The 25,120-nt window shown below is 43.9% G+C and overlaps 1 protein-coding gene across 1 annotated transcript in view; it reads right to left on the reverse strand.

The window, feature by feature from the left end:
- LOC144480704 (zinc transporter ZIP12-like) overlaps positions 1-25,120 on the reverse strand; it is a 64,675-nt gene that overhangs the window by 16,569 nt on the left and 22,986 nt on the right. Inside the window, exons 7-10 of the mRNA XM_078200299.1 lie at positions 21,273-21,425; positions 17,463-17,564; positions 8,342-8,417; positions 3,289-3,447 (exon numbers count right to left, since the gene is read on the reverse strand). Of these exons, the coding sequence (XP_078056425.1) occupies positions 3,289-3,447; positions 8,342-8,417; positions 17,463-17,564; positions 21,273-21,425 (490 nt within the window). The remainder of the gene's footprint in view (positions 1-3,288; positions 3,448-8,341; positions 8,418-17,462; positions 17,565-21,272; positions 21,426-25,120) is intronic.

Genomic DNA, 25,120 nt, shown 5'->3' on the forward strand with positions numbered 1-25,120 from the left:
AGAAATGTAGTTTAGATGGATTAGCCATGATAAATATATGGGGTTACAAGATAGAGTAGGGGAAAGGGCCTGGGTAAGATACTCTGTTGGAGAGTTGGTGCAGACTCAATGGGCTAAATGGCCTCCTTCTGCCTTGTAGAGATTCTATGAACTTGTGATATTGGCCCTCAGATTGCACTTCAGGAGATCACTGGAACAGAAGAAAGAGGAGGTGAAAGTGATCAACATCAGTAGCATGATATAATCTGATGGTGATTTTTTTTACCATTTTTATTTCCCCCATTTACTTCAAACCTAGTATAAAACATGATGCCAATTTGTTAACATCCCATTTGCAGTACCTTCAATGAACAATCTTACCGCCAGGGAAGACATATTTTGAAAACTATGGGAAGCATGGTATAAGAAAAGGTAGTTTGACTCACAACTGTTTTTGAGCTCCTTGAATTGAAGGAGAGCATGAATTCCATCGTCCAATATACATGGAGATTATACTGATATAGACAAGAAATTTATTCCAATACTGACTTATTCAATTATTACAACCATGGAGGTCAGATGAAGTATGATGTGATGTCCAATCAATTGAAGGATCTGTCATTTATTTTAAGGTGTGATTGAAGCGTTTATGATGATATGGATTGGGCAAAGCAAATTGGAAAAATAGCTTGACAGTTGAGTTCATGGAATGCACTCAAGACAGTTTGTTAGAACAATATGTTGTAGAATCATCAAGTGAATAAGTTATTTTGGGCCTAAAGACAAGAAAGATTACCAATTGCATTATAAAGGATCCTTTGGGGAAGAGTGATCAGAATATGATGGAAATTTATATCAAATTTGACAGTGATATGGATAAGCCTGAAACTAGGGTCTTATATTTAAACAATGCCAATTACAGTAAAGTTTATTTATTAGTCACAAATAGACTTACATTAACTCTTCAGTGAGGTTACTGTGAAAATCTCCTAGTCATCACACTCCGGCATCTGTTCAGGTACATTGAGGGAGAATTTAGCATGGCTAATGCACCAACCAGCATGTCTTTCAGACTGTGGGAGGAAACCGGAGCACCCCCGGGGAAACCAACGCAGACAGGGGGTGAACGTGCAGACTCCAAACAGACAGTGACCCAAGACAGGAACCAAACCCAGGTCCCTGGCATTGTAAGGCAGCATTGCTAACCATTATGCTACCGTGCCAAAGTATGAGGGAGAATTGACTAAAGTAGATTGGAAAATTGGATTAAAGGATATGACGACAGATACACAGTGGAAAATAGTTAAAGAAATAATTTATAATTCTCAATGATTAGAAATTGCCTTGAGGAATAAACTTCACTCGAAAAGTGGCACAATCATGCTTTGCTAGAGAGGTTAAGGGTAGATTTAAGTTAATAGAAGAGGCTTATTACATTGTCAAAAATAGTAATAGACCTGAGGATTGGAAGTATTTTTAAAAATCTGCAAAGGATGGCTAAGAAATTGATAAAATGGGAGAAAATAGAAAATAAGACTAAATTAGCAAGAAATATAAAACAGATTTTAAAACCTTTTACAAGTATGCAAAAATGAAAAAGATTACCAAAAGTAAATGTGGATCCTTTAAAGGCAGGAGCAGGAGAAATTATACTGAGGAATAAAGAAATGGCAGAGGTACTAAATAAATTTGTGTCTGTCTTCACAGTAGAAAACACAATAAATTTATCAGCAATTGTGAAGAACCAATCTAATGAGAAACCTTGAATTAATCAATATTAGCAAAGAGCTATAGAACTTAATGGGACTAAAAGCTGACAAACTCTCTTAGCCTGATAACTTGCATCCTAGGATTTCAAAAGAGATGATTAGAGAAATATTATATCATGGATGCTTTGGTTTTGATTTTTCAGAATTTCCTATATTCTGGATCAGTCCCCTAAATCACATAAAATTTGTTTGACAGGGTAGATGCTGAGAATTTGTTGTGATCCTTGGCTGATGAATTTAGACTCAAGAGCCATAGTCTCAGGATAAAGAATCAGCCATTTAGGACCGAGATGAGCAGCAATTTCTTCTCTCAGTGGGTTGCAAATCTTTAGAATTCTCTACCCCAAAGAACTGCTCATGGCCAATTGTCAAGTATATTCATTGTTGAGATCAATGGATTTGGCACTGAGGGAATCAGAAGATACAGGGATCACGAGGAAAAGTGGAGTTGATGTTGAAGCTCTGCAGTGATCTTTTTAAATGATGCTGTCAACTGTGTGGTCATAAAGCTCCTACTTTGTATGTCTTAGGACTTATGGCAAAAAGAAACACTGGTTGTATACTGGGTCAAACAGATGAGAACATTGCATTGATAAATTAAGTTCTGATGACCCTTACAAATATGATTGAGGATTCTCAAGTGATGCTTTTGTTCTCCATGCTGTTTAGCCTCCAAAAGAGCTTGGACCATGTTCCAAGGAATCTTTATGTCCAGGCCTTTGTGAATAGTAAAGATCTGCAAAGCACAGTGAGCTACTATTTTGTGGGATCCCCAAGATGCAGCATATTGCGACATATTTCCTGGTCTTAGGCAGTGAAAGCCAACCTTTAAACCTCCTATGAGGATTTCAATGAACATTAAGCTGGAGACTTGTGCATCTTCATGGTGTAGCTCTGCTACTGTTTTTGCAAATCTTAAAAGGAATTATTATTCAAGGCACACATCTTGTTGCTTTGACTGCTTACCTTGGAAATCTCCCAACAAGGACAGAATTCCTGAGGATGAATGCATCATCGCAAGTTCTAACAAGTCTGGAATTCATGAAGAACTCTTTGCATCAGATCAACATTGGACGTACATAAGAAAGTTAAAGGAGTAAATAGTAGGTACCCAGTGCTTTCTGAGTGCCAACTACTGGACAATGAACACATGTTATAGGATCTTGGAACCCCAATACCTTCTCTTCTTATAATTTATAATAATGAACTCCCAGCTGCATTGCCAATTGAGCAAATGGAAAGTCTTAAATCATGTTTCAAACTACAGAACAGCTATTGTGGGGCAAGAAACCTAGTGGAAGCAGATCCCATTCCAAAATGCTGGCAAGCTTATTTAAAGCCAAGAACTCGGTAAAAATAGTGATTCAGTTCAGCACCTTCAGTTTTTATTGCTTCAGAGAGGTTACATTGTAAGTCTCACAATTATCAGTCATTTCTATTACTACTCATGCAACAAAATTATCACCATGTTTTGGGAGACTACATTTGTGAGATTTAATTTCAAGATATTGAAACATGGAACAGTTAACTGAGAACTCACCCATTTCGTGAGGAATTTCATGAAACAGAATAGCAATAGTGGTGGTGATACCAGTCTCGACGGACGATGAAAACGCTGCTCCTATGGCAAGGCCATCAGCAAAGTTGTGCATGCTGTCGCCCACCACAATCATGATGGCCAACAGGTTAAATGTTTCCTCTGCAAAGAATACATTTTCCTTGATATTAGAAAAAGAAATTGGAAGTCACCTATCATTAATTTTGCTATTAAAGGCAGGAAATGTTAGAAATACTCAAGTCAGGCAGAAGGGAGAAACAGTCAACGTTTCAGGTATATGACCTATCATCAGAACTGGTAAAACGTAGAGATGTAATAGTTGGGAAGCTCTGTGGCACAGTGGTTAGCACTGCTGCCTCACAGCGCCAGGGACCCGGGTTCGATTCCCGGCTTGGGTCACTGTCGGTGCGGAGTCTACACATTCTTCCCGTGTCTGCATGGGTTTCCTCCAGGTGCTCCGGTTTCCTCCCACACTTCAAAGATGATTGATTGGCCATGCGAAATCAGCCCTTAATGTCAGCAGGATTGGCAAAGGTAAATACTCGGTGTTCCAGGTTTAGGACCTGGGTGGCAGTGCAGACTTGATGGGCCGAATGGCCTCTTTCACTGTCGGGATTCTATGATTAAGAGCAAGGGGTGGGTGGGATAAGGATAGACAAAGGTCTCTGACAGGGTGGAAGAGAGGAGAGATTGAACGAGAGAAGGACCAAAGAGAATGGTGACAGGGTAAGAAAATAAACAAAAGGAACTAAAATAAAATGTGTCTACAGCTGGTATGCTGCTGTCTGAAAGTGAAAATAAGAGAAAAATGGAATCATGCAAAGAAAAGGAAACAAACCGGGTCGGGAAGGGGGGTCCACTGGACCATCAGGCTGATGTCTGCAGATTGAATGGAGGTGTTCTGCAAAGTGGTCACCAATCTGTGTTTGGCCTCCCCAATATTGAGGAGACCACATTATGAGCAGTGAATACAGTAGACTAAATTGAAGGAAGTAAATCTATGCTTCACCCAAAAAGAGTGCTTGGGAGCTTGGATGGCGAGGAGAGGAAATAAAAGGAAGAGTGTTATTTCTCTTGCATAAAAAAGGAATGGGGTGTTGGGCACAATTGAGCAATGGACCAGGCTATCGTGGAGGGAATGATCCTATCAGGATGCTAAAAGGAGAAGGAAGGGGGAGGTGTCTTTGTTAGTAGGGTCATGCTGGAGTTGGGGGAAAATGATTCATTAATGCTGAAGGTTGGTGGGGTGGAAGATACAGACGAGGGAACACTATTGTGGGTCTACCCTCAAACAAGATCTCCCCCCATTGTGATTTCTGTCACATTTTCTGCACTTCCACTCTGGCCCCTTTCTTTCCCTCCAGGAACCATGATATCCTCACCTTCCACCTTACCAGCCTCTGTATTCAAGGGATAATTTTCTGCCATTCCCGCCACCTCCAGCATGATGCCACCATCAAACACATCTCCTTCTCACTTTCCATCGTGATAGCCTGGTCCACTTCTCAATCACCCCAAACACACAGTCCCCTTTCCATGCAAAGGCAACAGATGTAACACTTGCCCTTTGACTCCCTCTTTCCTCTGCATTCAAGATGCCAAACACTCCTTCTGGTTGAAGAAACAATTTGCATATATTTCTTTTAATTAGGTCACTGTACTTGCCGCTCACAACGTGATCTCCTCTACTTCAGGGAGACTAAATGCAAATTGGGTGCCAACATTGCAGAACATCTCCATTCAGTCTGCAAGCATAAACTCAAGCTTCCTGTGGCTTGTCATTTTAATTCTTCACCTTGATCTCATGCTATCATCTCTGTCCTTGGTCTGTTGCACTGTTCCAGTGAAGCCAAACATAAATGTGAGCTACAGCAGCAAATCTTTCAATTAGGTACTTTCCAGCCTTCTGGACTCAACACTGAGGCCGGAATTTTACCGGCATGTCCGCCCCGATTCCAGGGGTGGGCGAGGCTCGGAGAACGGCATTCTCCGTTGGCCTCGGGCGGGATCGTACGAAACTCAGGCAGACGTGCTGGTAAAATTCTGCCCTGAGTTTAACAATTTCAGACTGTAAACTCTATCCCCCATTTTGCTTCGTCTTCTTTGCGTGTTTCGATTTTTCTCTTATTTTCTCTTTCAAACAGTAGCACAATTACTCTGGGCAGATCTTTTGTTTCTTTCCTTCCCCCAGCATCATTCCCTTTGACTCTATCTCTTCTGTCATTCAATCACTCCAGTCTTACACCCCACAGACTTTCACTTTTTTCCTTTTCCTTCTTCGAAATCTATAACATCTCTAACTTTTTCCAGTTCTGATGAAAGGTCATCAACCAGAAAAGTTGGCCGGAATTCTCTTGCCTTTCATGCCCCACTGCCACTGCCAGGGAGAATTTGGCGCTCAGCCAAATCGCTGTTCACTGCAGCAGGACTGGAGAATCTTGCTAGCGTTAACGTCTGGAGAATCCTGCCTGTTAGTTCTGTTCTTCTCTCCACAGATGCAGCCTGACCTGCTAAATATTTCAAGCATTTTCTGTAATTTCACATTTCTAGCACCCACACTATTCTGCTTTTCGATTAACTCTGAGATGTCTCTTTCTAAAAGAGTCAAAACCATTACTTCTTATGAGTTTCAATATTCTGGCACTAATAAGAAATTTTTAAGTTAAATACAATACTAGATGCTTATTTTAACAATTACTCAAGTCCTGTTTACATGACTTTCATCCATGTAAATGAATATTGCAGAATAATAATTGATAAAATATAGAGCAAAGGAAGTTGATTTGAACAAATTAGTGCAACCACCATTAATATTACAATGTGATTTCAACAATAATAATGATTAACACATACACGATACTACACCTGTATCTTTCTAAATGTGAGAAGATAATTAATTTGTTAAGTGCCCTGGAACATGAGAAACAAGATTGATTAGAAGTTGAGAAGAAAAATCTGGTTTAATTGCAACTATTTCAAAGAATGAAATCATAGATTCATAAAATCATAGAATCACTACAGTGCAGAAGGAGGCCATTTAGCCCATCGAGCCTGCACCAACAACAATCCCACCCAGGTCCTATCCCCATAACGTATTTACCCTGCTCATCCCCCCTGACACTAATGAAAAATTTTAGCAAGGCCAATCAACCTAACCCCCACATCTTTGGAGTGCGGGACAAAACTGGAGCACCCGGAGGAAACTCATGCGGGCATGGGGAGAACTTGCAAACTTCACACAGACAGTTACCCAAGGCCAAAATTGAACCCAGGTCTCTGGTGTTGTGAGGCAGCAGTGCTAACCACTGTGCCCACCACTATGCCACCATGCCGCCCTTTGACTGTACGAAATTCATTTTCCTTTTCTCATTAAATTCTTTGGAGTAACAATTTATGTGGATAGTGTCAATTCCCCCAGGGCAAACAGCACCACTACCTGCGTGGTCCATGTAAAATTCTTCAATTAGATGAATGACGAGCGTCGTATGCACTGCACAGGTAGCAGCCTCCAGTTTGAGTCTGCCCCTGAGAAACAACATCACGCGAATGAGCTTTTCCTCCTTAGAAACCTTCCACTTTCTTAATTGTTATTAAATACTTGTGATTTTTCAGTATGCAAAGGCCTCCAGTGTTATTCAAATTTCTTGATACCAGGTCACAAAACTACAAATACTTGAAATGCCACTGTGATGCAAGATTACCACAGAGTTGCATTTCTCAAGTGCTCAGTGTTGTTATGTCTTAATTGTGAAAAGAACTTTATGTAACAAAATGTTTAATAACAGGTTTATTTGTGTCTTCCTCAATTTGTATGGTCAAACAATCATTGCACCTATGAACAAATTCGGTTGTATAAGAAGAAAAAACTTGACTAGATGTAAAATTAATGAATTTTTAATTACATTGATAGGTAATAGGCCATATCTAGCAAGTCACAAGTAATTATGAAACACTATTTTGTGACTGGCAGGTTGATTGGGTAATTGTTATTAAAGGATTCTACCAATTGCTTTTGATTTGCTGACAGTGATGAAGCAATTGGTCCACTTATTTTAATCTGCAGTTGGTCTTGGTGGGTTAACAAGCTCAGGAAATTGCAGGGATGAGATAAAAGACTCAACTATGATTTAGGACCTAGAATTCCTAGTACGTTAATAGGATGAGCCAATGGGGATGTTTTATAAAGCATGTCCATTATTTGATGGAGTGCTGGGAATCTAATGGTAACCAGGTACATCCCTGAGTTTCATATTCACTGAAATGGGAAGTGTGACGATACTGTACCTTTGCAGGATGTTTCTGGAAGGCCCTAGAAGTTGTCAGCATCATTTTACCTGTAACTGGTGTACTCTAATCGTTATTGAAGCAATGTTCATTTTTAATCTGAACTAATGCAGTGTCCTGGGATTTAATGATCCTTTCAAAATTGCTTGGTGGAGCATGATTTATAGGTCATGTGATGCCTGGGGACAGGTTTTTTCCACTGAAAAGTCCAAGTTTCTAGTTTTGGTTTAGTTGCTGTTAGAAGCTGGTGGTAGCAGGCAGGCAGTCTCTCTCTCTCAGGGTCTCAGAGATTTAATCCAAAATTCAAAGGACCAATTCACAGCAGGTGTTAAAAGGCTGAAAATCCAGCATCTCGTGAGCATACTTGCTTTTTGTTCCAAGTCTAGAAAAGGATGTATGTTTGTGGGATATTGTTTGACTTGGAACATCATAGATAGCTAGCTGTAAAGGTTGAGACTCTATCACATTTGAATCTTGTAATTGATAAAAGTTATGCTAATTATTTTTATTATATTTTAACTGTGTCCTTAAATAAACGTTGTTTGATAAAAGCTTCCTGGTGGGTCACTTGAACCAGATCTGGAGTGAAACACCTTATGGTCACTTGTGCCAAATTCAAATGTTAAAAACTTAGGATCTCGGCTATCTTCATAAAACACCTTGGGGTTTCTGACCTGCATCTTAACAGTCAGAGAGGTGAAACATTGGAAACACTTGTATTTTCTGCTATAATTCACAATGTAGTACTTACTCTTGTCATTCTCAGCAATCGTGTTTATTGCATTGTTTGTAGGAATTTCAACATTTTCTGAATCTTCTGGATTTCCCTATTTACAAAAAGGAGATAAGTTTACAGAAGGTATGAGAGGTTGTGCTGGTCATGCTATCTCCTTTACTGATAAACTCAGTGTTGTTAACACAATAAATATTGTGACATTAGTTTGGATCAGATGATATAATGGGGATGATTCTCCCAGCATGTTGTGCTGCTCGAGCAGCGCAGTGGGCTGGGGGACACCAGTGGGGGCTGTTTCACAGGTTTCCTGCTGGGCATCACAGCCTCCACGTGTCTCTGCAACTAAATTTTTTTACATAATCAACTTCGCGCCGGAAATTGGCACAGGGCTGATTATCATTTGGAAATCTCCATTTCCAAAGGATTAGCAGGCCCGGGATTGAATTCTCCAGGCCCGCAAGTGCCTCTTCCCTCACCGGGTGTGGTTCCCTCTAGTGAGAGTTACTCTTGATCCCCACTCATGGAACAGACAACCGAACCACACTGGAGAGAAGAGAGGCCATTGAGGCTCTCCCCCCCCCTTGGGAGGTCAGGGGTTGGGAGGGTGTGCTCCTTGGGTAGTGCCAGCCTGGCACCCTGGCACTGCCCATGGGGCAATCTGGCAATGCCCAAAGGGCACCTTGGCACTGCCCACTGTGCTGGCCATCCAGGTAGGTTGGTTCGGGGCTGCTGGTGGGGATGGGGAGGGGTGAGAAACATTGGGTCTGGTTATCGGGATCAGGGCGGGGATTGGGACTGTCCCAGGGAGGTCCAGGAGGCCAGTGATCAGGGGGTGGGGAGGTCAGAAGGCCAGCAATCGAGCTGGCCAACAATCTGGAGGCCGGAAATTGGGGGGTCACTGCGCATGTGCCGATCTACATGCTGACAGATCTGCGCATGTACGGTGGCCCACTCAGCGCTATGCTGCTGGTCTCTTTGGTGGGAATATGCCCCACCCACAGATTTCCCGAGTGAATCATACTAGGGCACTCTGCGATGCACAGAGCGTTGGAGACTTATTCTGGAAATCACGCTAAAGAAAACAGCAGGATTTACACCCATTTTCCCGCACATTGGGAACTTAGAATTTTTTTGAGAGAATCCAGGCCAATATCTTTAAACGAACGTGAAAAGAATTCGGGCATCATAGCAAATCTAATTCCTATGGGAGCTAACTTACATTTTAGGAAGGCATTTTTAGAAATGTTTGAAAATGATTATGAGTCACCCTGATAATAATCGATTCAAACCTAATTGCAAACATTATACAATAATAGTATTTTAATTGAACCACATGGATTTTTACAGAGAAAAATATATGATTCTTTTAGCAATTGTATTATAAGCAAATAACTCCCTCCAGAGTATATTAATAGCTCAGATGTATTACTGTAACTTTGCAAAGCTAAAATTATTTTGGAATTATCCACAAGTTTCTATATCTTAGAATATAATTCCACTTCTGTAACAACTGGCTTTGCAAGAATTCATCAGAATGAAAAAAGGAGCTAAAGAAAGCGGCATTGATTCAGAAGACTCTGTGTGGAGCAATCCAGTGTCCAAGTCTGTAACAATATTATTGCTCATCACTGCACTGTGCAGTTTATCCGGTTTTTTGATCAGTGTCGAGAGGCTGACGCACTAGTAGAGGGGCAGTGCCCTGGACTACCCGACGATGAAATCTGGTTCCTCTCTCTGTTCATTGAAAAATTGTGATTTGGAAATGGAAAGGTCCCTTTGAGATTAACCAATGTTCACTGTGGATCTTATGGCAAAAGCTCAGCACGTCAGTCAGTAAGTCAAAGGTGTGGGAGAGTGGTACAGTCGCATGTTGGGCTCATAACTCAGCAAGCGATGGCTCAAAACCATTGTCTACTTGGAGGCTCTGACATTGAGCAACACTTCTGACCTAAAGTAGAAGCTAGCAAGTGTAAGCAGGATGTAAAAGCATCCAGGATAATAACCCCGGGGGCAATTTGATCACTTTGCCCTGCCCACCAGTGGGCAGCACGAGCTGGTGAAATCGCCCGAGAGCCGACAAATCAGGTTTGCGTCCGATTTCTTGCCTCTCGCTATCTTACCGGCACCGGATATCCGGCAGATTCAACCTCCCACCCATTCCCAGTGAGTTGAATGTATTTAGCTTTGATTTAATGAGCCCAGGAGGCAATTGTCCGGGCTTACTTGCCTTTATGGACTCCTGGGGTGAGGTTCTAAGGGGGGGGCCAGGCTAGCTGTGACTCTGCATCCCAATCGGTGAGGGGGAGGGAAGGGGCCCCTGCTGCCACCCTGCAGCAATCAGTGGGGGAGGGAGGGCGGGGTGATATCTTTGGGTGGTGTGGGGCTCGCAATCGGCCGCAGGGCCCCGCGATAGATGGGATCGGGGGAGGGGCTGGGTTGAGGCCGGTTGCAGCAGCAGAGGCCTGACGGATCTCTTTCTCAGATCTATCAGACCTCTGCTGGTTGCCATTGTGCATATGCAGCCACAGAGATCTTCACATGCGCAATAGCGTGCTCTGCAGCTACAGCAGGCTAGCTGGCAATTTAAGCCCCATCCTTTCCCTACAGGTGAGGAATGGGTTCGCCCATTCTCTCATGGACTAGGTGCATAAAATTCTCGATTTGAACTCGCCCAAAAACAGGTGAGAAACTCTCCCATTTTCCCGCCCATTGTGGACTTAGAATTTGTTTTGACAAGATTGTCCCCATAGATTAGCAGAATGAGATGGAAAGATTAACAAATGCATCTTTGGAGGAAAATCAACCAGTATAAATAAACACTGGTTAGAAAGTTACTTCTGAATGTGAAGAAACAAGTAAATAATAATTTAGTCAGCGCAAATGCGGCTGCTTAAAACTTCTTAAAATGGACAAGAGCATCTTGAGTTTTATAAATAGGGGTATGATGTATAAGAGCAAAGAGGCGATGATAAGTGTGTACAAAACATGTTTTAGGGTATAGCTACAGTGTCATATGAAAATTTGGGCATTCAGTATAGAACGGACATAATAACCCTCAAAAGCATGAATCAGAAATTCACCAGTATGATACCTTGGATAAGAAACTGTGAGAGAAGCTGACCCCGCAAGTGAGTGAGAGTAAGATGAATAATGTTATGATGAGTAAACGGGAAGTTTTAGGTGTCAGGTAGGCTAAAGAAATCAAAACACCAAGATCCAACTTAAGGTCACAAAGGAGACGGGGGAGATACCACAGAGAATGATATTTCTGGGTAGAATGTGAATCGTTGAATTTGGAAATTATAGAATGGAACATGTGACAAAAGATGAGAGAGTAACCAATGTCACATTAGTTTTTAAGAAGGAAAATATAACTAATCCAAGTATTTACTGGTCAGTTATTTTAAAGTCTGTCGTGGGGAAGATATTCAATTAATGAACTTATTTAGAGAAATGAAAAATAGTTAGAAGCAGGCAGCATAGATTTCAAACAAGTGGATCCCGCTTGACAAGTCTGAATTCTTTGAAGAGGTAATATACATGGTAGATGGGAGAGATGCAGTGGATTTAGTGTACATGGACTTCATAAAAAGCCTTTGGGAATGTATCACATGTGACTCCAGAAAATTGAGTAGAGCATCAAAAGGAAGATAACAAACCAGGTTAAAAACTATTTGGGTGGGAGTTTCCAGCCGCGTTTGCCTCAAGGCTGGAAATTCCCGTCCAATATCACCGGACCTTTGCATGGTTCACCCCCACCCACTACGATTCCCGTGGCAGGCAGTGCGGGAAAATTCTGCCCTCTGTCTGTCTTTCTCGGATTTTATTTTCTTGCCAGCTTGCAAACTTTTTTGTTGGAGTTTTGCAATTTACTGTCGCTGGAATTGTCAAAATCCTAAAACTCCCTCCCTAACAGCGCTGTGGATGTACCTACACTGCAGGGGCTGCACTGGTTCAAGAAGGCAGCTCACCATCACCTTCTGAAGGGCAACTAGGGATGGGCAATAAATGCTGGCCTAGCCAGCATTCTTGAATTTTTAAAAATTCACCATTTCAGGATAAAGAACTACCAACGATGTATGCTGATAGGGGTACATAGGAGTAAGAGTAAGCCTTGTGTGGAGCATAAATGCCGGCATGGCCTAGTTAGGCCAACTGGCCTGATGCTGTGATATAAACACTGTGATTCTATGTAAAATTAGGTTAATACTGCACTTCCTGAGTTGTGAAGATTTATTTATCTGTCATGTCATTTTTGTTTTAATGCCATGATACTGCCTCTGCTACCTCCTCAAAAAACATTTCTCTGCATGTGTGCTCAGCTAGTGACATTTCACATGAATGTCCAGAACGTGTCAGGGAAGTCTCAGAAAGGCTCGTGGAAGATTTTAGCCTCTATTAACCCCTGCCATGATGGGTGAGTGGATGTCAGGGTAGCACGGTATCACAATAGTTAGCGCTGCTGCCTCACAGCACCAGAGACCCGAGTTCAATTCCAGCCTTGGGTGGCTGTGTGGAGTTTGCACATTCTCCCTGTGTCTGCGTGTGTTTCCTCCAGGTGCTTGGGTATCCTCCCACAGTCCAAAAATGTGCAGGTTAGGTGGATTGGCCATGGTAAATTGTCCCTTAATGTCAGGGGGTTAGCAGGGTCAATACGTGGGCTTGCGGGGATAGGGCCTGAGTGGGACTGTTGTTGGTGCAGGCTCGATGGGCTGAATGGCCTCCTTCTGCACCGCAGGGATTCTATGATTCTATGAATAATGGGCATCATAGAATCATAGAGGTTTACAGCATGGAAACAGGCCCTTCAGCCCAATTTGTCCATGCCGCCCTTTTTTATTAAATCCCTAAGGTAATCCCAATTGCTAGCATTTGGCCCATATCCCTCTATACCCATCTTACCCATGTAATTGTCTAAATGCTTTTGAAAGACAAAATTGTACCCGCCTCTACTATTATCTCCCTTGTGGATCCGCACATAGATGACCTTGTTGATCCTTAAGAGGCCCTACTCTCTCCCTTGTTACTCTTTTGCCCTTTATGTATTTGTAGAAGGTCTTTGGATTCTCCTTTGCCTTATCTGCCAAAACAATCTCGTGTCCCCTTTTTGCCCTCCTGATTTCTCTCTTAACTCTACTCCTACGCCCCCTATACTCTCCAAGAGATTCACTTGATCCCAGCTGCCTAGTCATGTCATGTGCCTCTTTCTTCTTCTTGACCAGAGCCTCAATATCCCGAGTCATCCAGGGTTCCCTACTGCTGCCAGTCTTGCCCTTCACTCTAAGAGGAATGTGCTTACCCTGAACCCTGGTTAACACACTTTTGAAAGCCTGACACTTACCAGATGCCCCTTTGCCTCCCCACAGACTCCCCCAATTAACTTTTGAAAGTTTCTGCCTCATACCATCAAAATTGGCCTTGCCCCAATTTAGAATTTTAACTTTTGGGCCAGACCTATCATTCTCCACAGCTATCTTAAAACAAATAGAATTATGGTCACTGGTCCCAAAGTGATCCCTCACTAACACTTCTGTCACCGGCCCTTCCTTATTTCCCACGAGGAGGTCAAGTTTTGCCCCCTCTCTAATCGGGCCATCCACATACTGAATGAGAAATTCCTCCTGAATACACTCAACAAATTTCTCTCCATCCAACCCTCTAATACTATGGCTGTCCCAGTCAATGTTGGGAAAGTTAAAATCTCCGACTATTACCACCCTTTCTTGGAGCTATCTGTAATCTCCTTACATATTTGCTCCTCAATCTCCCGCCGACTATTTGAGGGCCTTTAGTACAACCCTGTCAAAGTGATTTCCCCCTTCTTATTTCTCAGTTCTACCCATATAGACTCAGTGGCCGAACCCTCGGATATATCCCCTCTCAGTACGGCCGTAATGTTTTCCCTAATCAAAAGTGCAACTTCCCCTCCTCTCTTACCTCCTGTTCTATCTTTCAAAGAACAAAGAACAAAGAACAATACAGCACAGGAACAGGCCCTTCGGCCCTCCAAGCCCGCGCCGCTCCCCGGTCCAGGATTGAATCCTGAATCCAGGATCCCCGCCCAATTTTCCAGCCTATCTACATACCAATATCCTATCCACCGAGCTGTCCCTCACAGCTACGATGCTTTGTTCATTACAACCTATTAACTCACCCCCACCCCCCCATTCCAGACCATGTGATCTCCAGGGAGAGGCGAAAACCCAGAGTGAAAAACCCCAGGGCCAATATGGGGAAAAAAAAATCTGGGAAATTCCTCTCCGACCCCCTGAGGCGATCGAAACGAGTCCAGGAGATCACAATGGCCCCGATCGGAAAATGCTTCCCAACCCTAGTCATTTCCACTTCCACGAACACCATATGAATCCCCTGCCCCCGAGACAGGTTCCCAACTATCCGCAGTCTCACTCTGTACTGGCACCAGCAAGATGATCGTAGAATGAAGCCTTGAAACGAGAAACCAGGAACAATTAGCCCGCGCCGCTCCCTGGTCCAAACTAGATCACTCTTTTGTATCCCTCCATTCCCACTCCGTTCATATAGCTGTCTAGATAAGTCTTAAACGTTCCCAGTGTGTCCGCCTCCACCACCTTGCCCGGCAACACATTCCAGGCCCCCACGACCCTCTGTGTGAAATATGTCCTTCTGATATCTGTGTTAAACCTCCCCCCCTTCACCTTGAACCTATGACCCCTCGTGAACGTCACCACCGACCCGGGGAAAAGCTTCCCACCGTTCACCCTATCTATGCCTTTCATAATTTTATACACCTCTATTAACTCTCCCCTCATCCTCCGTCTTTCCAAGGAGAACAACCCCAGTTTCCCCATTCTCTCCTCATAACCAAGCCCCTCCATACCAGGCAACATCCTGGTAAACCTCCTCTGTACTCTCTCCAAAGCCTCCACGTCCTTCTGGTAGTGTGGCGACCAGAACTGGACGCAGTATTCCAAATGCGGCCGAACCAACGTTCTATACATCTGCAACATCAGACCCCAACTTTTATACTCTATGCCCCGTCCTATAAAGGCAAGCATGCCATATGCCTTCTTCACCACCTTCTCCACCTGTGACGTCACCTTCAAAGATCTGTGGACTTGCACACCCAGGTCCCTCTGCGTCTCTACACCCTTTATGGTTCTTCCATTTATCGTGTAGCTCCTCCCTACATTATTCCCACCAAAATGCATCACTTCGCATTTATCAGGATTGAACTCCATCTGCCATTTCCTTGCCCAAATTTCCAGCCTATCTATATCCTTCTGTAGCCTCTGACAATGTTCCTCACTATCTGCAAGTCCTGCCAGTTTTGTGTCGTCCGCAAACTTACTGATCACCCCAGTTACTCCTTCTTCCAGATCATTTATATAAATCACAAACAGCAGAGGTCCCAATACAGAGCCCTGCGGTACACCACTAGTCACAGGCCTCCAGCCGGAAAAAGACCCTTCCACTACCACCCTCTGTCTTCTATGACCAAGCCTCTGTCTTCTATGACCAAGCCTATAGCATCTGTACCCTGGAACATTCAGCTGCCAGTCCTGTCCCTCCCTTAGCCATGTTTCAGTCATTGCTATAATATCCCAGTCCCACGTAACCATCCATGCCCTGAGTTCATCTGCCTTGCCTGTCAGGCCTCTTGCATTGAAATAAATGCAGTTTAATCTGAGTCACCTGATGAAGGAGCAGCGCTCTGAAAGCTCGTGCTACCAAATAAACCTGTTGGACTTTAACCTGGTGTAGTGAGACTTCTTACTCATAGAAATCATAGAAATCATAGAAACCCTACAGTGCAGAAGGAGGCCATTCGGCCCATCGAGTCTGCACCGACCACAATCCCACCCAGGCCCGACCCCCACATATTTACCCGCTAATCCCGCTAACCTACGCATCTGAGGACTCTAAGGGGCAATTTTTAACCTGGCCAATCAACCTAACCCGCACATCTTTGGACTGTGGGAGGAAACCGGAGCACCCGGAGGAAACCCACGCAGACACGAGGAGAATGTGCAAACTCCACACAGACAGTGATCCGAGCCAGGAATCGAACCCGGGACCCTGGAGCTGTGAAGCAGCAGTGCTAACCACTGTGCTACCGTGCCCAGCCCAGTCCAATGCCGGCACCTCCACATCATGCTCACATTGTGATCGGTGAGATCTGTGCCCAGGGTGCTGGGTTCCTACCGCTGAATTTCCCACCAACCAGCTTCTCATGTAATTTGTCCGACAGCCACGTGGGAAACAGAAGCACAAAGAACAAAGAGCAGTACAGAACAGGAACAGGCCCTTCGGTCCTCCAACCCTGCGCCGATCATGATGTCTGCCTAAACTAAAACCGTATGCACTTACGGAGTCCATATCCTTCCATTCCCATCCTATTCATGTATTCGTCTAGTTGCCACATAAATGTCACTATTGTACCTGCTCCCCGGGCAGCGCATTCCAGACATTCACCACCCTCTGTGTAAAAAACTTGCTTCGCACATCTCCTCTAAACGTTTTCCCACGCAGCTTAAACCTATGTCCTCTAGTACTTGACTTTTTTACCCTAGGAAAGAGCATCTGCCTATCCACTCCGTCCATGCCATTCATAATATTGTAAACCTCTATCAGGTCACACCTCAAATCAAGAAAGAAATGAAAGCGAGTTCCTGCTGTTAAACCTGGCAGGATCTCCACATCCTTGGCCTTTCAAGATCTTCACCTGATTACAGACTCTCCTGCTTCCTCCTCACCTCAGCATAAATACTGGGGCCTATGTTTGTGAGCAAAGCATTGAATTCTAGCATTCTGTTTTAACAAGACCATTGTTATCTTTAAAATGATCTGATAGTTAACATTTGAGTTCACAGTTATGAGAACAAATTTTCATTCCTGGCAAAGAGCCCGCCACAATGAGAATGCAGCTTGCAACAAGTCTGATTTGTGTTATACTTGTCTTTCCACTTGGAAAATCAGGAGCACTGTGCTTTAGGAGGGCTTCTAGTTCCTCTTCTTCAGTCCGTGGTCCAGTTGTACGACGTTTCATGGAAATTGTGGACACATGTAAAATCAGCCTATTAAGTTTTCTAGTTGTGTTTTATTAACTAACCCATCATACAACATTAGATGAGCATTAATTAGAGGGGTATCTTACCAGTTGCATAGTCGAAATAGATTTGCCTCCTTCTGATTGGATATTTAGGTTCGATTCCATTGGAAGGTCGTGCGAATGTGACAAGTGTCCGTTTGCAAATGGCTGATTTTGAAAGGGAAACAAAAATTCAGTGAGGTCAATATAAACTCCGCCATGACTTCCAACATCTGTATCTCATTTAACTTAGACGGAATCGAGAGCAACGGGGGTTATTTTCATCTTGTCCCTGCTCGTAGTCAGAAATGGGAGCAGTCGTGAAAATAAAACCAGATGGTAACTGACAAGGTTGACTTACCACTGCACTGATACCTGTTCCTGACTTTCAGCCAGAGGTCCCCATGAGAAACCAATGGGAGCTTCAAACATGAATATACATGGGGGCAAATGAGACTATCTTAGATTCCAATGCTGTTTTTGTCTCTTGTCACTGATATCCATTCATCCAGTAACCAAGGGTAAGTTGAGACGGTTACTTGGAGGAATACTTAGATGTATCCTAAGCTAGTATCAGGTAAAAATTAGAAGAAACTTGGTGATAATGTGTAGATTTTCGACAGGAACTGGAATCTGATGCATTTGCCACTGTAGATTCTACATTCATCTTGCTTGCTGCTCCACTCTTTTACTTCTCTCTGTCCCCAAATCTGTGTACAGCTCACCTTTTACCCTGTTGATTACTCCCCCAAGACTTACTACTGGCTCCAACTTGTTCACAAATGATCTTCCAAAAACTACCTCCCAAAAATCCATTTTTCCGATAACATCTGCCTCACAACTCAAGCCCCCAGCTTTGATACCTTGGACCGAAATGAGGATTTGCCAAAACCTGACACATGGTGACTCAAGCCCTGCAAAAACAGTGGGCAAGATTCTCTGCCCCCCCGCCACCATCCCCCCGCCCACTGCCCAGACACGTGTTTCAAGACAGTGAACCGCTCACGAGCGGCGATATTTTCTGGTCCCAGCGCTGTCAGTGGGATTTCCCATTGATTCCACCCTAGACCGTCGGGAAACCTATGGCAGAAGGTGCCATCAGCAGGAACGGAAGATCCCAGCAGCTTGAATGGCTGGAGAATTCTGGCCAGTATCCAACTTGTTCCATCTTCACAATGCAAAGCCAATAAAGAGCTCAACACGCACACACACACCCCGATTGACACCCAGCTGGATGCTATCATGCCCCTTGCAACAAGGCAAAAAATGATAGGAAAAGTTTGCAAAGCCCCCATCTGTCACTTCATGCTGATCTATTCAGGCCACCCAAGGTACGACTGCCATCATGAAGGCTGATCTGGAAAAACCCTCCCACACAAGACTTAAATACAAATTCAACCTGGATAAAAGAATGGGTACCTTCGACACGACAAACAAGTACCTGGTCTCAAACACAACCCAATAGCTGCCTGGTTTCAATCTTTCAAGGAAAGAGTGATCCATCCTCAACAGGTTCAGGACCAGCCATGATCCCTGCTTGGCCAATCTCCACAGAGGGGGCATTAGTGCCAGCCCCCTATGTGCCTGTGGGAGAGAGCAAACTATGCACCACATCATTAAAGAGTGTCCAATCCACAGACTCTGTGGAGGCCTATCCACACTCAACACAACAGGACCGGAAGAAGCTGCTTGGTTTAGGGACCTTGCATTTACTAAATGTATAAAATTGCTGCAGGTCCATAACACCCGCTGCGAATCAGCCCACAGCCTGTGGGGCACGTTACGAGCTGGAAACGCACTGGCTGCACACCACAATTGCCCCTGTAGAAATATATCTGCTCCTCTCTTCTGTTGCGTGGTGGGAAAGGATTTAAGGCAGCTTTGAGCTCTGCAGAGAATACTCACATCGAGTCACCCTTTACTGAGGCAACTCAGTGATGACCAACTCTCTTACTTTCACATAGAATATCTGACCCATTTGATCAAGGTGAACACGTGTGCCGACAGTCTCCAGCCTCATTCGTGGCTGGGATTGTCCAGTGCTGCTGCAGTGAATGGAGTCTTGGCTGGAACACCAAATTCCCCATTCTCACTTGCAGTGGCTTGGGCACGGATGAGATCGGAATATCCCGCCCGTGGTGCCAAACATAAAATTACAAATTAGAGCTCCTGTTTGAGATTTCCTGGTGTTTGATGTGGGAGATATATCTTTTAAATTGATTCATTGGGGCAAATTTTCCCATTCCGCCTGCCATGGGAATCCTAGCGGGTGAGGGGCGGACCACAGAAATGTCCGTTGACCTCGGGCAGGGTTTTCCAGTTTTGGAGCGAGCGTGGCTGGAAAATTCCACCCTACATATTTAATTTTGGAGGAAGTTAACAAAATATTTTGTCTGTTTAAGGCCAATGACTATTCTGTCTAAGTATTGGGATGGAGACAGCTGGTCACTAACGCTACGAAATCAATCAGCCTGCTAGTATCACATTGCAGTGACAATCTGGGCACTCCTCCAATATCAGCCTTCTCCCTGGCATTGTGTGCCCTTTTCACTTGTGGGGTTGAAGGAGAGAGAGAGATAAAAATACTGCTGGCTTCTTTGACTATTGCCAGTGGCTCCCTGACTTAGGAAGTTGCCTGCCTCTGCAAAAATCATTGGCTGCAGCTTCTTCTCCACACCTCACCAACCACTGCCTCCCCGCACCCCACAGCCGAAACACTCCCAACATCGACTTCTCCACACTGGGTGGGAAAGTCCATCCCAGGCATATTTTCTGCCAAAATTGTCAAAGAGGGTAGTACATACTTACTCTACCCCTCACTGTACTCCTTATACACATGACTGTGTGGCCAAATTCCCCTCCAACTCGATTTTCAAGTTTGCCGATGACACAACCGTAGTGGGCCAGATCTCCAATAATGACGAGACAGAGTACAGGAATGAGATAGAGAATCTGGTGAACTGGTGCGGCAACAATAATCTCTCCCTCGATGTCAACAAAACGAAGGAGATTGTCATCGACTTCAGGAAGCGTAAAGGAGGACATGCCCCTGTCTATATCAATGAAGATGAAATAGAACTGGTCGAGAGCATCAAGCTTTTAGGTGTCCAGATCACCAACAACCTATCCTGGTCCCCCCCATGCCGACACTATAGTTAAGAAAGCCCACCAATGCCTCTACTTTCTCAGAAGGCCAAGGAAATTTGGTATGTCCATTACAACTCTCACCGACATTTACAGATGCACCACAGAAAGCATTCTTTTTGGTTGTATCACAGTTTGGTATGGCTCCTGCTCTGCCTAAGAGCACAAGAAACTACAAAGAGTCGTGAATGATGCCCAGTCCATCACTCACACTCGCCTCCCATCCATTGACACTATCTGCACTTCCTGTTGCCTCAGAAAAGCAGCCAGCATAATTAAGGACCCCAAGCATCCCGGATAGACTCTCTTCCACCTTCTCCCATCGGGAAAAAGATACAAAAGTCTGAGGACACGTACCAACTGACTCAAGAACAGCTTCTTCCCTGCTACCATCAGACTTTTGAATGGACCTAGCTCGCATTAAATTGATCTTTCTCTATACCCTAGCTATGACTGTAACACTACATTCTGCACTCTCTCCTTATCTTCTCTATGAACAGTATGCTTTGTCTGTATAGTGCGCAAGAAACAATACTTTTCACTGTATGCTAATACATGTGACAATAATAAATTGAATCAAATCAAACAATAAAAATGCATATCATCTATTAGTTGATAGTAATCACCAGTCACAGGAATGCTTTGACTAAGGATAAATGTTGAAGGAACATTTCTTTTGATAAAAGCTCTTAAGGCATGATATACATTTTTAGTTACCTTTTTTTAACTTACCTGACCTCTTAGTGTCAATATGAGTGAGAATAGCTTTTCAATTAGGAAAAATGCATATATTCCTCCGAGTACTGTAAGCATTTTCCAAATGTACCCTTTGTCTTCAAGAACATGACCAGTGTCTTTTCGCTCATGCTCATGTAGACCAAGAACCTTAACACAAGAGGGATGAACAAAAGTACGCACTTAATGAGTTGTATACAGTACTTCATTGATTTATATCTCATGACAACAACAGCTGATTATTTTAAATCAATTGTCTCCACATTATTAATACAAATATGTGTCCAAAAATTGATATGAAGATTTATTTATCAGCAAGAATATTTGTATTGGAATCGTTAGGCTTGAGGGAGAGTTAGCACAGGGTCTTGGGACTTATGTAAATAAGACTTATGCATGCTGGAGGTTCTGAAGCCACTAATCGACTAATCAGCATTGAAATTCGGGCAGTTGCCAGTTAGCAGTTCTCTGCATTGCTGTATTTGCACTGTTGTGTTTGCATTGCTGTATTTGCACTGCTGGTTTTGCACTGCTGTGTTTGCATTGCCGTATTTGCATTGCTGTACTGATATATGCATTCATTGCTGCCCCATTCAGGTCTACATTTTAGCTACTGAGGAACTGGAACTGCCTTAGTACAAAGTGCTCTGGTAAACAGAATGGTTACTCAGGGTGAGGTGGGACAGGTGTGGAATAACGTGAGGCCAATCCACTCAGTAAGCAGAGCCTCAGGGTCCACAGGGTGGGCAAATGCTGAGGTGGGTTGGTTAAAAGACCTGTCTCGGTTCTCTGGGACTTCCTCTCGGAGTTGCTTATCGATAATGTTAGGCCCTCTAACTCTCCTCCTTCACCCTTCACATCCCCTCATCCTCCCCCGCCTAGCCCCCATGGCTCTTTATGCCTTTCATGCCAAATTTGCATTTGATAAAAAAATCCACACAGCCTTATAAAAGTCTCAATCAATAGTATAACCACTTAAATATGTAAATCAAACAAAGTGAACAATTCACTTCAGTTTTCAAAACAGAAACCCCCGCTGAGCTAATGCTTTAATTTTTCTGGCTCAAAGCCAAGCATACATAATGAGGCTTGCTCGATTGACATATTTAAGTTCTTTTTCCTGTGATTTTTTCTGTCAATATCTCAATGATTATTTGGGCACGATTAAGGAATGAGAAGTGTTTGAAACCTCTGTTATTGACACTTCAATGGTCTGTTGACACTTGTATAACATTGTCGGGATGTAGGAACAATAATTTATTTTCAAAGAACTGTTTTGGATGGATGCTTTCCTCTCAGCAGTTCCACACTTGCCATTATCATTATATGGCTGATTGGTTATTGATATAGAACATTTTGGACATGGAAGGGGCATGTGGTGGCATGGACCGTATGGGGGCAATGGGGACTTGCTGGGGTTCAGGAGTTGGCATTGTTGGCACATGGGGGTAAGAGGTGGGGACAGGTAAGATTTTTTGAATTTGTCTTTCTAAAGCTTCCTGAGTTCAGAATATGGTTTTTGAAACCTCTGAGGGCCTGTGAGCCACAAGTCATGGAGAAACCAGTCTGACTCTGAAAGTTGCATGGGTGAGAGGGTTGCAGAGGAGGCAGGAGTTGTTACCCTGCAATGGAACCGGCGAGGCTTGGAGTGCAGGGCATGGATAGCGAGCCCCTGCACCCTTATCCCGTTCCAGTGAAAATTGGGCGCATCATGAACGGGGTCAGATTTTTAAATGGTTCCGGAATCATACGGTAAAACTGGGCTTCACAGTCAGTCTCATGTATAATTCAGAAAGGTAGAGTGGTCTGGCTGTGTAACATTTCATTCAGTGTTGTTACTGAGGCAGACCCATTATAGTCTTCACCTCCTGTGGGCTGGGCTTGCTCCTGGTTTCTTCCCTCTGAGATGAAGATTTTTGGCCACTGCAAATGGTTTCATTAAACTTTGCAGCCATGAATTACAAAATCTCACCCATCAAAACAGGTCAAATCAGTTAAAGACCATAATTAGAGCTTACATTTATACAATGCCTTATCATCACCTCAGGACAGCTCAATGTGCTGTGTTTGCACGGCTGTGTTTGCATTGCTGTGTTGGCATGTAAATTATGTTTAATGTTTCGTCCCCATTGTATAAACCCAATTGCACAGAACAAGATCTCACAAAGAACAAAGAACAATACAGCACAGGAACAGGCCCTTCGGCCCTCCAAGCCCGTGCCGCTCCCTGGTCCAAACTAGACCATTCTTTTGTATCCCTCCATTCCCACTCCGTTCATATGACTGTCTAGATAAGTCTTAAACGTTCCCAGTGTGTCCGCCTCCACCACCTTGCCTGGCAGCGCATTCCAGGCCCCCACCACCCTCTGTGTAAAATATGTCCTTCTGATATCTGTGTTAAACCTCCCCCCCTTCACCTTGAACCTATGACCCCTCGTGAACGTCACCACCGACCTGGGGAAAAGCTTCCCACCGTTCACCCTATCTATGCCTTTCATAGATCTTTCAAAGAGCTAATGAGAATTTCATCTTTGCTGTTTTATTGGTTTGGTTCTGGGAGGAACATAGAACATAGAACATTACAGCACAGAACAGGCCCTTCGGCCCACGATGTTGTGCCGACCTTCATCTGAAACCAAGATCAAGCTATCCCACTCCCTACCATCCTGGTGTGCTCCATGTGCCTATCCAATAACCGCTTAAATGTTCCTAAAGTGTCTGACTCCACTATCACTGCAGGCAGTCCATTCCACACCCCAACCACTCTCTGCGTGAAGAACCTACCTCTGATATCCTTCCTATATCTCCCACCATGAACCCTATAGTTATGCCCCCTTGTAATAGCTCCATCCACCCGAGGAAATAGTCTTTGAACGTTCACTCGATCTATCCCCTTCATCATTTTATAAACCTCTATTAAGTCTCCCCTCAATCTCCTCCGCTCCAGAGAGAACAGCCCCAGCTCCCTCAACCTTTCCTCATAAGACCGACACTCCAAACCAGGCAGCATCCTGGTAAATCTCCTCTGCACTCTTTCCAGCGCTTCCACATCCTTCTTATAGTGAGGTGACCAGAAGAACTGCACGCAATATTCCAAATGCGGTCTCACCAAGGTCCTGTACAGTTGCAGCATAACCCCACGGCTCTTAAACTCCAACCCCCTCTTAATAAAAGCTAACACACTATAGGCCTTCTTCACAGCTCTATCCACTTGAGTGGCAACCTTTAGAGATCTGTGGATATGGACCCCAAGATCTCTCTGTTCCTCCACAGTCTTCAGAACCCTACCTTTGACCCTGTAATCCACATTTAAATTAGTCCTACCAAAATGAATCACCTCACATTTATCAGGGTTAAACTCCATTTGCCATTTTTCAGCCCAGCTTTGCATCCTATCTATGTCTCTTTGCAGCCTACAACAGCCCTCCACCTCATCCACTACTCCACCAATCTTGGTGTCATCAGCAAATTTACTGATCCACCCTTCAGCCCCCTCCTCTAAGTCATTAATAAAAATCACAAAGAGCAGAGGACCAAGCACCGATCCCTGCGGCACTCCGCTAGCAACATAGAACATAGGCAAAGACTCCAGGAGAACTCCCTGCTCTTCTTCAAATAATGCTAATTGAATAAATGTACAAGGCCTTGATTTAAATAGCTGCAGAGGCGAGACCAGAGGTGAATTGGTTGCTATTTCCTGTGCATGACCCCATTCCGGCACCATTTTTAAAGAGTCTGATTGAGGAGGGGAATGCCTGCAAGCAGAATGTAGCCAATCAAGATGCTTCATGTGCCTGTCAAGACCAGTGTGCACTGCTGTGGTCACCAATGAATGTTGGAATATG

The sequence above is a fragment of the Mustelus asterias genome, chromosome 2 (genome assembly GCF_964213995.1).
Source record: "Mustelus asterias chromosome 2, sMusAst1.hap1.1, whole genome shotgun sequence".
Taxonomy (NCBI): Eukaryota; Metazoa; Chordata; class Chondrichthyes; order Carcharhiniformes; family Triakidae; genus Mustelus; species Mustelus asterias.